General features: G+C 40.9%; 2 protein-coding genes across 3 annotated transcripts; one reads left to right on the plus strand and one right to left on the minus strand.

The window, feature by feature from the left end:
- Positions 1–1,310: 1,310 nt before the first annotated feature.
- On the plus strand, positions 1,311–7,551 carry LOC123257414. 2 transcript variants are annotated; one of them, XR_006507465.1, is made up of 3 exons: positions 1,311–1,340; positions 1,399–1,711; positions 7,067–7,551. XR_006507465.1 is itself a non-coding variant. In XM_044716378.1 (2 exons), exons 1-2 carry the CDS (start codon positions 1,501–1,503, stop codon positions 7,183–7,185), a joined length of 330 nt encoding a protein of 109 aa, XP_044572313.1. In that variant the 5' UTR covers positions 1,382–1,500; the 3' UTR covers positions 7,186–7,551. The 2 variants fall into 2 exon arrangements, 1 of the variants encoding a protein (XP_044572313.1); XM_044716378.1 differs by lacking the exon at positions 1,311–1,340 and having other exon boundaries at positions 1,382–1,711.
- Positions 7,552–8,804: 1,253 nt separating this feature from the next.
- On the minus strand, positions 8,805–11,241 carry LOC6498191 (protein escargot). Its single transcript, XM_001962230.4, has one exon. The coding sequence runs from the start codon at positions 10,990–10,992 to the stop codon at positions 9,541–9,543; it is 1,452 nt and encodes a 483-aa protein (XP_001962266.1). The 5' UTR covers positions 10,993–11,241; the 3' UTR covers positions 8,805–9,540.
- Positions 11,242–13,385: the final 2,144 nt, after the last annotated feature.

Raw genomic sequence — 13,385 nt, forward strand, 5'->3', positions numbered from 1 at the left:
TTCCACCTTTATTATAAACAGATTATGATAAAAAAAGGGCCATTGTCGGAGCTTCCTAGCTGGTAACCCAATAGCCCCTTAGTTCGGTGGCTTTCTGGTTCGATCTCCCAGGTAATCGGATAGGCGAAAGTCGGCAAAGACGGCAACACACCTCACCTCATTTCACTATTAGTTTGTTATTGTTATAATTTCTTTATTGTCATTATGGCGGGGAAGCCAATGCCAGGTCCACAGTCGTAATTACCAATGTGTTGATGCGGCCAAAGGCAACCGCAAATCCACTTGGAGTCGCTTCGGTCGGCCACTCGGTGGCACACCGAAGACTCTTCCCCACCAGCCACTTGAAATTTATGCGGCTGTTAGCTACCAGATAACGCTTTTGATTATGACAACTGGCATGGAAATTATGGAAGCCGTCCGCCCGCCTCCCAGGCCGACTTCGTTTCATCTTCTTGGCTGGCTGGCTGGCTGCAGTTGGGCTTTCGAAAGCCAGAGCAGCTGTCGGCCTGGCGGGGGTGCTGCCTGCCCCTGTCCCTGCCCCTATCCCCTTTAAGCCTCCAGCTATTGCCCCCTGCAGGTCTCCCCTGGCCGCCTCAGTTTAGGCCAAAGCTCTAGGCGTCCTAGGCACTTAGAGAAATTTATAATCATAACAAGAGCTCCCTTTCTTAGATTACTTTTATGACAATTTAATAATATTAAGTTTCTAAAAATATAAGAAATATATAATTATATATTAACCCTTATTTTCTTTCAGTGCACCCATCCACAAGCATCACACTCGTCGGCAGCTGCCTCTGCTGCATCTTTCGAAATCAGTTTTTGTTTTTATTTCTGATGTGCCACTGTGGCCCACTCAGCGGAATATCTTGAATTTGGCTCGAGCTCACTTTTCATGCTGATGGAGTGGAAGGAAGGCTTTTGGCTTTAAGAATTCTCCCCGCCACTGGCTCAATTATGAGGAGTTGGGGAGTGGATCGCAGTGTGTGTGCTACAAAATGCATAAACAATCGAAACCAATTTCAAGCCGGGCTTTGGATTTTGGGAGAAATGGGAAAAGAAATATATATGAATTGTTTGAAGTCTTTGGCCCCCGGTTTTCTGTTTATTGTTCTGGATTCAAATGAACTCAAAGTCAATGTAAATATGGGAGCTCTATTTGCCAAAGAGGACTGTGGTACGAAGTCAGAAAATAATGTCATAAAATGTCAGTAATGGATCTTAATTTTCTAATAAGTGACAGTCTAGGTAGTATTTTTATTAAAATTTTTAACTTAAAATAAACACATATATTTATTTCCCATTTCAATCCAAGTCAAGGCTAGTAGATAAGTATAAGATAAGTAAGATAAGTATTCTTATTAAATAATAGAACCTATATTAATAACCTTTCTTTTCCAGACCACCTCCATCCCACTGTTGGCCAGAAATGCCTCACATATTTTCATGGCATTTGAATAACTGTGGGCCAAAAGCAGTTCAACCCCATACCCGGGCCGGTAAATGAGTAAAAAATTGAAGAAAAGACAAAAACTGGAAAAAAAAACTGAGACAATTAAGCTTAAGGAGCATTTCATTTCATTCGATTTCGATGCGAAGAAAGTTCCAGCATTTAGCCGCCAAAGAGAAACCTGGGCCCAGAGCCCAGGGCTGATCTACAACCGATGGATGGGATGGGTTGGAATGGGGTTTGGGAGTTTGAGGATGCTGCCAGGTGAGTGAGTGGGTTGCTGTGGGGATGTGGGGACCAGACTTGATCTTGCGGTTTTCGTAGGCACTTAGAGCCATGGACCTTGAAGACCACAAAAATAACAAAAATATAAACAAAAATGTAGTACCACAAGCAGCGATCATGAATCATAGGAAAGCATTTGAATTGCAAAAGACTGCCAAGAGATATTCATACGAAAATAGTCTGCAATTGTTTATACATATATTTAGATATAAAAGCACTGAGAAAATAGGTTATTAATTAATAAGAAATTAGAATTATTATAAGGTGAAATAAGTCATTAAAGTATCTTAGAAGAGAGATTTAATAGAAGTCTCTATATAATTATTTTTAATTGATAAGAAAGTAGAATTATTATTAAAATAGTCATGGAAGTATCTTAAAAGTCACATTGCAAAGATCTATGTGATTTGTATTTTAATTATTATTAATTGATAAGAAAACAGAAATATTATAATTTAGAACAAATCATTAAAGCCAAATCAAGTATCATAGAAGAGAGATCCAAAAGAAGTCTATATATAATTTATATCTTATTTTTTTCTGTGCACATTTCTTAGCCAGCTTCTCAGTATCTTTTTGACATTTACGGATCATAACAAGTTGAATTGAACATTCGCAAAATGAGACCATTTTTGGTAGCAATGCCCCCAGGGCATCAATTTGGACATGTGCCGAGTCGATTGTTAGGAAATATATTTTAAGTGGCCGCCAGCGGGTAAGAATCGTATGTGTCAAGAGGGGCATCTGAAAGATACAAAAACTATACCCACATCTATCATAGATGGATCGATGGATGGAAGAAAGACGAAGATGGTCCAGCTGAAGTTCACACAGTTCCCCTATTTCAAGGTGTGTTCTATTAATCAAAACCAGAGTCCTGTTATGTGTGAATTAACATAAATTATAAATAAACATGACAGGGCATTCCATTCAAATATCCTGTCGTGACTTTCCAACGGTTTCCACTTCCGACTCCAGTTCCGAATTTCCCATGACCCCTAGAGCCGGAGAGTTTGATTTTCTTGATGATTCCCGCTTGTCAGCATCCATTCCCAGCACATGTAATCTCGATCCAGAGCTCCCTCATCTTTATGCATGCCCACGTCCAAAAAAAAATAAAAAACGAATGCCAGGAACAGGTTCTTTTTCCTGCTTGGATTTCGGTTCTGAGTTCTGCCTTCCCCCATCCCTTGGTGATTTTTTTGGTAATTTGATCCGAGAAGCCTGCAAGGAAATAGAGCAGTGGGATCTTTAGCATATGAATGCCATCTTTTTGGGGAGTTCACTGCACTGCTGGCTGGAATCGGACCGAGTTTTTTATTTCACTTTTTGTAGTTTTGATGAGCCACTGACACGGGGGGTCAATTGCCGGAGGAGGAGCGGAAGGTGAGGGCCGCCAGGTGGAGGATTCTGGCGAGAGGAAGTCCCAGATATGGGAGATATGGAAATGAGACAATTTCCCACAGGATTTCGGGAATATGCAGGGGGGGGATTTATTAATATTTCAGAAGTAATATAATTTGGAGCGATGGGAACTGTGTAATTGATATGGATTGGGGATAATTGGGGATCCATTTAAGTTTATAGCTTACTAACTCCGAAAACTAGAGCCTGAGAAAATAGTGGAAAGATAATTTAATTCAAGCTTTGAAGAAAGTTCAGTTTCCGTTTTAATTGCCAGCTGCAAACTTTAACGAAGATTCATTCTAAGCCAGTGACTATGGCCAAGACTAGGACTGTGACTAGGCAGGAAAACAGTTAAACCCGTGACTATAATCTATTCATGCTGATCGAGCAGACGCAGCAGACCGAGGGGGAGTGGGAGACCAAGTGCATTTCACACAAAACGTGCAAATAATAACACCATCTCCGCTAATGATCAGCGCCATTGGCCCTCTCTTCTAACCAATTGCGAAAGCTCACGCACACACCACTACCAATAAGCTAGGCAGGTGGGTGTGAAAGAGAGGGGCCAAGGTGAGGTCTCTAGTGGTGGGGGCTTAGCTTTTTTCGGCTCTCTTAGCTTTAATTATTATTATATTTTTAAATAAGAATAAATACCAAGTTTCTTATTAAATCTTTTAGATTTTAATGCCATAAAGATTATTAAATATATTTTTTTGTATTCCCAATTTCTTAAAATAGGTCTTTAGCTTTAGCACCTCTAACAAAGCCAGTGGAACAATAGAGAGGGGGGACCAGAAAACAAAGAGATCCCCACAGTGGCCACTTGCACAGATACAAACAGACAATAAAACGCGTTAACTGCTGTTTTGCCTGCCACAATTGTCTGGTGGTGTTCTCTCTGTCTCACATCTCCCCACCACCCAGCCAGCCGCCTCCCACTTTTGGAGCACGCCACGCAGTGAGCAAAGCGACTAACTAATTGGCTAGACCAACAACAACTTAGAGCCACGTTAGTCTTTCTCGTTTTCGCATTTGAAGATGATATCGTTGGCTTGCAACTCACGCACTCACCATTACACCTTTGTCAGACAGACACACACGCTCTGGCTCCATCATCTACCTATCTCCATCTCGCTTGTTCGCACGCAAGTGGAGTCGGCCCCCACAAAACAAACCAAAAAAAAATGAAAACATAGCAGAAAACACTTGCGCTGTTGTTGCTCGCTCACACAAATTAGCAGAAATTGTCAAAGAAATGCAGGCGCGACAGAGATGGGGAGCAGGCCCCATTTTGCATTTCGTGCATCTGTCTCTTATCTGTGGAACAAAGAGATTCTCTTTATGACAGTTTTGGTTTTTATTTAAGAGCTAATATTTGTAATAATATGATATTAGGCTTGAAAGTCCTTACAGATCTCATAAAACTACTACTATTTATAGATGGGAATACTTTTTACCTCCAATATTGAGAGAGAGAGCTTAAAGTTCTATAATTTCCAAAAAACAGTTACAATTTGGGAATAACTCCTAACCAATGGGATTACTTGGACCCTCTATTCCGAGACCCAAGTCCTACTCCGGCGATCCGGCGCAAAAAAGCACACTTCGCCTCGTCGTGACAAACAAAACGCTCACGTTTATCGCCAACAAAAGATCTCCATTTTTACGCCAAATTTCATTTCAGTTTTTGCGCTTTTTTGTCGCTGGGTCTCCTGCTCCCTCACTCCAGCCCCTTTGGGCCACCCCTTTCTTTATGCTCTGGATCGATCGTCTATATATTTATTTCTATATATATATCTACGTATGTATAGTTTTTAGCTTTTTGTTTGGAAAGTTTTTCATTTTGGCTCGTTAAAAAATTTGAAATTCAAAAAAAGCGTATTTTTTCTTCCATTTTTTTTTGGATTTTTTGCTTTCTGGCTTAGACAAAAGGGTGAAGGTGGCTAAGAAGTGAAGAGGAGAGGGGTGTAAGGTGCTCCTCAGCTTTGTTTATCTTTGAATATTCATAAAGCTTCGATCTGTTTACCTTTCTGCGTTGTCGTTTGACTTTTAGCTGCTTTATTATGGTGCAGCAGCAGCAGCCAGCAGCTCTCGGGCCTGGAGCTGTTGGCCAAAATCGTCAGGTTTTATCAGTGACACCGAAAGGGGGCGGTGGGGAGCGGGCCAGGGGTTGGCCAAAAGGTGCAAACCGAGACAGACAGCTGCAATTGCGAAAAACGTCAGGAAAGTGATATTTGTTTATTGTTAACGAATTGAAATTGATGCGGAAAAAAGTGAGATCAAGGGGTATATTAGCTAGGAATAAAAATTCAATAAATTATTATGTTATATTATATAGAATATACAATATTATATTATATATTGTACTAAAAAATGACACGTTATAGACTGATATTCAAAGGTATACCATTGTCACAATTTATTCTTTTTTGATTCTTGATTCATATTTGAAATAGAATTCTTTTAGTCAAGTTGTAAACAAAATTAACTAATTTATAAAGAAAATATTATACTTTTAACTGTCACTGTAACTGGATTTTAACTGTAACTGACTTAAAACTGTCACTTTTTAGACAAGTTTTGAAATATATATTATATACTTCACATATTTAATTGAATCGCTTAAATCAATTTTATATCAACACTTTCAATATCAAATTAATAATTTATAAAAACTATATACTCATTCTCATATCCTCTCACTTTGTGGATCACATTTGAAAGAATCCTTTAAAAAAAATTATATAATTTTTACAGCAAATATTCATATCATATTTTAATATTTACGAATGTTTTAAATACATTTTTAAAGATAACAGACTTATACTTTTTTGACTTTTCATTCATACTTGAAATAGAATCCTTTTAGTCAAGTTGTGAAAAAAATAGAATAATTTTTGAAACAAAAACTATACTTTTATAGTATAAAACTTATACTTTATAGACAAGTTTTTAAAGATATACCTCACATACTTCAAATATTATAAAGAATCCCTTTAGCCAAGTTCATTGAACTCTTGAAAATCAATCTATGGAAGCCTTTCCCACAACAGAACTCAAAACCAAACACTTTCTGGCCATAAACAAGTCAACCCGGACTGGTGTCCCTAAAATCTGTCGACCTAACCCAAAAGATCTTCATCACTGTAACCCTAAATGGACCCGCTACCCACAACAATATTAAAAAATAAAAATAAAACTAACAAAAATAAATAAAAACCAATCACCGATCAAGCGCGAAATTTGGCACAAATAAAAAAATAAATAAAATAAAATAAAATAAAATAATCAAAAAAAAATAAAGATTTCTGTTGGGTAAGGAGAGAGGGTCAGGCCAGGCAGTTACCCTTCCGTTTATATTACTGTCCGTTTGTCCATCTTTTCGACTATTTTTTATTTCATTTTTTGCCATTTTTTTTATAGCCCCGATCTTTGTTGGCCAAAACCCCAGCCAAGGCACACAAAAGGCCCTAAATGCGCGTCTATTTTGTTACAATTTAAGACGCTTATTAGAAATCGTTTGCAAATTGTTTAGCAAGAAAGCTGGCACGAACTTGGTGGTTGTGGTGGTGCCTTGGAGTGGACCTGGACCATGTGGATCTGCACCGCCTAGGTAACCCGAGACTGGAGCAAATGGTGGATGGTGGAGACTGTGAAGGCAGTGGAGCCACGAAATGCGTGCATATTAATTTTCGTATATTTACGTTGGCTCGATCCATCGTTAGAGGATTGTATCTTAAAGGGCACTTAGAAAAATAGGGGTTTCAAATCATTAGAAACTGGAATAATCTTAATTCTTATAAGAGGATAACTAGGGTTTCCTAAGCTGGTTGGCATTTATTTCTTATTAGTTTCTTATAGGAGGAGGGTCTACAATACCTTTAATAATTTTAAAATTTAATACTAAATCATATCTATTTTTTCCAGTGCCCACACGTGAGACTAGACTTGTGACTTGTTGCTGCCGTTGTAGGCTGGCTGGCAGTTGGTTTTTGGCTTCAACCCGTTGGATCCCGGCTCCTACAGCTCCCATAGCTGCTGCCTGATGATCTAATTTGGCAACAATTGTCGTGGTCGTCGATCGCTGATGCCGATGATCGCGAATCGAGCTGGAGCTAGTCCCCCTCCCCCCATACCCAAGAGGTAGAAACACCACACATGTGTGAGCTTTTGGAGGAGACCCGAAGCTCGGAGCAGAGGCCCTCCGCCTGGCGATCGATTGATCTCGATAATGAGTTTCGTTTCGTTTCGTTTGGCTTCAGAGGACGCACCCATAATTTCGTATGCTCTGTCACACGAAAGTTACCTTTATGATTTCCCCATACAGCCCCATCCCCATCCCATCCCAGGCTTTTCCGCTTGGCTGGATGCATCGATCACACTAGGTGATCTCTCTCTCTCTCTCCGCCAGATCCAGGTCTAACCTCTAGAGGAGACTCTATTTTCGGAGCTCCCTCATTAAGATCGGTGGGGGCTCTCCCTCCTACCGCCTAGTCTAATAAGACGACTATTTCGGGCTCGGGTTTGGCTTTTGATTTAGTGACTGCCATTTTGTACCTTCGAACATGCGATCGAGTACGTGTGCAGAAATTTAAATATAATTTATGATCGGCGAGGCCTATAAAGCGTCTTTGGCCGGCCCGGCTGGGCCATAAAATGTCGCGATTCGATGATTCCTGGCGTTTCTTTTTATTTCCCGATCGACTTCCATTCGATTTGTGTGTTTATTTTTTAAAAAAGATCATGACCAAAGACCATAGGAAATTATTGGAAAATAATATGATTATAGGAAAAAGGAACAAGTTCCAAGTTCAAACTGGATTTTCTGAAATAGGAATTAGGAACTAGAAACTATGTAGTTCTTCTAGAAAGATATAGAAGTTGAAGACCTTTTATGATGAAGATCATTTTACTGATAATCTGAAAAAGATATACATATATTTATTCCCCTTCCAGAAGAATCCAGAAACTATTTCTTCCATAAAAAAAATATATAAAAGTTAAAGATTTGTAGACATTTTATAAAAAAAAAAGTGATTATTTGAAAAGGGGTTGTATATCAACCCCTTCCCTCCAAAATTTCAGATTTTTCTAACTAGAAACTATCTATTTCTAAAGTAAAAACTATGTATTCTAAACTATCTATATATTTTTTATGAAACAAGCTATATTTCTTTTAGATCTAGTTACTAGTTCTTACATAAAAAATATAAAACTCGAAGACTTATAAACCTTATTTCATAAAACTTATAATTTGAAAAATATACATATATGTATCCCCTTTCTTCGATGTTTTTTAATCTAGCAAAAAAGAATATATTTCTCCCATAAACAGTATAAAAGTTGAAGTCTTCTATAACTTTTATCATAAAACGGATAATCCGAAAAGATAAACATATATTCTCTTCCCTCGTAGAGATTTTCTAAACCAGGACTAGGAATGGAACTAGTTCTTCATAAAAAAAAAATTAAACTAGACCTTTTATCATGAAACTGATAATCTGGAAAGGATATATTATATATCCTGTTCCCTGAGAAACAAGGAACTAGTTCTTCACTAAAAAGTATAAGAGTATAAGACTTCTAGACCTTTTATAATAAAACCAATAATCTGAAATAGAAAGTAGTATCCCCATTCCCCTCAAAATAATTAAAATAAAAATGATTTGTAGTTTGTAAATAAATGTATTTTCTTCATTCTCCGCTTGATGTAATAAATTACTTAAAATTACAAAACATTTCCGTATCAAAATATGTGTGTGCTTCTTCGCTTAATTCTAATTCGATTAAAGTAGAACATTTTCAATGTATGCGCAAAAAGGGGGTGGTCATATCAAAAATATTTTACGATCTACGAGCTACGCTAGGAATACTACTACAGTACAGTATTATATAAAATAGAGATGTCGGCTTGCTTTCTTTTCTTATCATTTAAATGTACAGATTTCTTAAGATTGTCTCGAGTTTCTTGCTTGCTAGTTCGTCCTCAGCTTAGAGTCTACAGTTAGACATAATACATTATGTACAGGATAAAGGATAATGGCTAAAGGATAATGGATACAGGATATAGGATACTTGAAAGAATACTTTACAAAGTTATGATAGGATTGGGACACACTTTTAAATGTTTTCAAATCGGGTAGAGTTTCAAAATTGTTTTTTTTTTTGTACGAATTATAAATGTAATTTTTTAATTTTCTCGTTTTTCGGAGAAAATTCTGACTAGAAAATAAAAAATTAAAATTCTTGAAATTGTGTGTCTGCACTGGGATTATCTTTTTCTTCATTTTTGTCGTTTTTTTTTTTTTGTTTTTGGGAACTTGAGCTGCCTAAGAGAGCTAGGAACTAATTTTTGGTGGAACATGGCTGGGATCCGCAATGGATGTCCTTTTTTCAACTTTTCAAGGCTCGGCATAGCCGGAGTAGGAGAGCTCACTGGCGGATCCCCCACTGCTGGAGCTGCCGCCCGGACAGCCGCCCTCGGAGTGCTTGGTGAGGAGCGACATCCGGGAGAAGGTCTTGGAGCAGCTGCTGCAGGAGTACTTCTTGATGTCCGAGTGGGTCTGGAGATGGGCGCGCAGATTGGAGCGATCGGCGAAGGCACGATGGCAGTGCTGGCAGCTGAATGGCTTCTCGCCGGTGTGGGTGCGGATGTGACCCTGGAGGAGCCACGGGCGGGAGAAGGCCTTGCCGCACAGATTGCACTTGCAGGGCAGGGTGTGGGTGCGGATGTGCATCTTGAGGGCGCCCAGGGACACGTACGTCTTGTCGCAGTCCTTGCAGCTGAACGACTTCTTCACCTGGTTGCCCTCGGCGGCCGGGCAGTGGAACTGCTGGTGCTTGGTCAGCCCGGAGAAGGTGGAGTAGCTCTTCTGGCAGTCGGGGCACTGGTAGCGCGGAGGCTGGCTCTTGTCCTTTTTCGCTGATCCCGACGAGGAACCACTAGCCGGAGCTGGCGACATGTCGCCGTTGGCCTCTGTCTTGGGAGCCACCAGGTCCAGTTGGTTGGTCTTCAGGGGCTTGTGCTTCAGCGACAAGTCCTCCGGCAGCGAGGAGCTGCAGCTCGACTCGGGAGTCATCGAGCGCATGGAGTAGTAGGAGTTCTCGGAGTAGGCCGGCGAAATGGGAGCATGGTGGTGGTGGGGATATCCCAGAGCCGGGTAGTTGGGCAGGGCGGGGTAGGGCAGGAAACGGTGTTGCTGGCGGACGCCGATCGGTCGGTGGATGATCTCCGATCGCATTGGTGGCGACACGGAGCTGGCCCGGCCGTGCAGATAGTGGTGGGGTGGCGGCGACAGGGAGCCCAGGGAGTCGCTCGGCGAACTGGGCGCCATGAGGTCGCCGCGCAGTGGCGAGATCTGGTGGCCAGCGGCGGCTCCCGGCTGGTTGATGGTCCGGTAGAACTCGGCGGTGTACGGCGACATGTGGAAGTTCCACGGATACTTGGGATAGGTGGGCGTGGGCACCACCACCGAGGCAGCGGCAGCGGCCACGGCAGCAGCGCCGGCAGCCACCGCAGCAGCAGCGGCCAGGGCGGCCGCCTGTGTCTGGTTCGGATCGGAGTCGATGTCTCCGTCCACCGTCACCTCATCCTCGTCGTCCTCGTCCTTCATGTGCTCGTCGTCCGTGTGGTCCACATCCACGCCCTCATCCTCGCAGCAGTCACTGACGTTGATGAGCTCCTCGGAGGGACTCTCGTCCATGATCTCCATTTTCTTGACGCACAGATCCTGCGGTTCGTTGGTGTTGGAACTGTGGTTGGGCAGAGCCTCGAATTGGTAGTTCACTGGTCGCTTTTTCAGCGGGCACTTGCTGTAGTTCTTCTCCACCAACATCTCTTCGATGGAATGCATTTTTAATAGTTTTTTTTTTTAGTTTATTTCTGATATTCAATATTTTTATTTAATTCTCAGAAAAGTTCTCGACTTTCCGATTTAGTGTGTCCTCATGTTCACACTTCAGCACTCAAAGCACACACGCACGTTGTGGGTTCTCGTTTAGAACTGACAGTTTGGGAAGCAGAACGCGAGGGTTTCTTTCCAGAGGTTGTTGTTCCGTTAACCAAAAAAGAGCGAATGAGCGGTGCGAGCAATGGTGCTGGCCTTTTATATGCGCGCCGGCCTCTGGCCCGGGGAGGCAATCGCATCCCGCAGAGAGTTCACTCTCTCTCGCAGGTAGGTCGCGCTCACATAGCGCTGTAGGTAGCGGGTGAGTTTGGCTCGACCAATCGGAGTATTCGGCGCCAAAACAGGTTTCGGCATGTTTATGTACGAAGAACTCACGTGCCGACTTCGTACACTTGCACCAATCGAAGCCGCAAACGAACCGATGCCGTTATAATTGCACTGGTATGGTATATATCGCCCCACCGATGCAAAGGTGTTCGTGGATCCCTCTCTTTGCACCTGGGCTCTCTCACTCTCTCCCTAAGTTGAATGCGCAATAAGGAGAGCAGCGAGGACACTATGATCTTTCTGAAATTTTGTTTATTTTTCTGCAAATTACGAATAAATGACAAATTCTTAATAGCCCAGTTTTGGGATTAGCTAAGAATGGGTGGGTTACCCTTATCAGGTGCATCATTAACCGATCCGATAATTTCAAAACAACCAGTAGGAGTCTACCTGACTTCTTCATTTGAATTTCAACGGACATGGGTCGGAACCAGGTAGTGGGCTGCATTAATGAACGGCTATTTTTTACCCCCAGATGTTGCCTAAAAATATAGCGATAACCTACAAATTTTAAAAGTTCAATTTTGGCATTTTTAGGCAAGTTCATTCAAGTAAAATTCCACAATGTTTCAAAACCTTTTTAAGAAATTTTGTATCCCATAATTTCATCACTGTGGCAAATATTTTTCCTAGAAATATTATGAAATTAAGCATTTCGTTGTAGGAATTCTTGAAATTTCACAACTTAGCCCATTTCACAACATGAATTTAATGGATTTTCATTATTTCCAACCCAGAAATGTTCTAACCCTAAAAAATGATCACTTTGTAGTGTACTTTTGGCGCCATTTAATTAGTAAGACCAGTTGCTTAAAAGCTCGTGACTGATACATATGTACAAAGATAAGGTCACTTTCAGTGCTAAACCACTTCCGGTGTAAACAATAAAATCAAAATGTTATTAAAAATCATAAATATCAAATATTCTGTATGATTTTTTTAATAAAATTATTTTTCTATTTACTAACAATATGTATGGTGTATGTGTGTAGGTACTATATACTCCTAGCTTATATATTTCATTAGTAACAATAAACACTCTTTGAAAGAGATGAAATAATATGGGATCCAACTCTTCACCCAGAAAGAGCTCCAACAATTCCAGCTCTTTCTTCTCTGCTCTTTACTCAACGTTCCACTTCCATTTTGTTTCATTGGAGCTCTTCAGTCTTCTCTCTGCAAAGGCGCCAAAATGAATCTCTTTCTTCTGAAACTTAATATATTTAGGTTTTTTACAAAAAACATGCGCAACAGTATTCCCAGCAATTAGGAGAACGTGTTGAGGACCTCAAGTGGAAAATGCCACACGCACAACACAAGGGAGAGGGTCCACCCGCAAGGCAACCAAGTGGCAGATGTGGCATAAACACAAAAACAAACAGCCAGCGAAAGTGTTCTCTTGTCAGATAAGATAAGAGGTGTTGCCGAGGTTCTCCGATTGCAGGACATAAATCAAAGAGAGACAGGAGGACCTGTGCCAATTGATGTTCACTTACCAGGAATCGAGTATACACTGAGGGAAACACACTGATCTTCAAAGGATATAACTAGAGAGGTGGTCCTTATTTTACATTTTCTTAAAACTATACATTAAGAGAAATGAAAAATCTCTTCTATATACACTTTTTCTCTTAGTGCAGAACCCACACACAGCTTGGCATTTAACTTAATTAGCGTCCTTATCAACTGATTGTCCCTGTGGCAGGGCCACTGCTGTGCCTTCGGATTCCAGATCCCGATGCAGATCCAGCTCACCCATACCCCTACCCACCTGGGAGGAATTCCCACGAAGCAGACTATCCGGGCACAAGTGCGATCCCACTGAGATCGGCCAACAAGGAACCGAGAACCGCCAGCATAAATTAATAGATAAACATGTGCAATTCTGGAGGCAGGTTTTTGGGTTTCGCCAGTGATGGATTTTTGGCGGGATTTGATTTTCTTATAAAGGTTTCCATTCATAAGATACAACGATACTTTATCCATTCTAGCCAAGCCACTTCTAGCCAAGC

The sequence above is a fragment of the Drosophila ananassae genome, chromosome 3R, assembly GCF_017639315.1.
Source record: "Drosophila ananassae strain 14024-0371.13 chromosome 3R, ASM1763931v2, whole genome shotgun sequence".
In the NCBI taxonomy this organism is placed as follows: domain Eukaryota; kingdom Metazoa; phylum Arthropoda; class Insecta; order Diptera; family Drosophilidae; genus Drosophila; species Drosophila ananassae.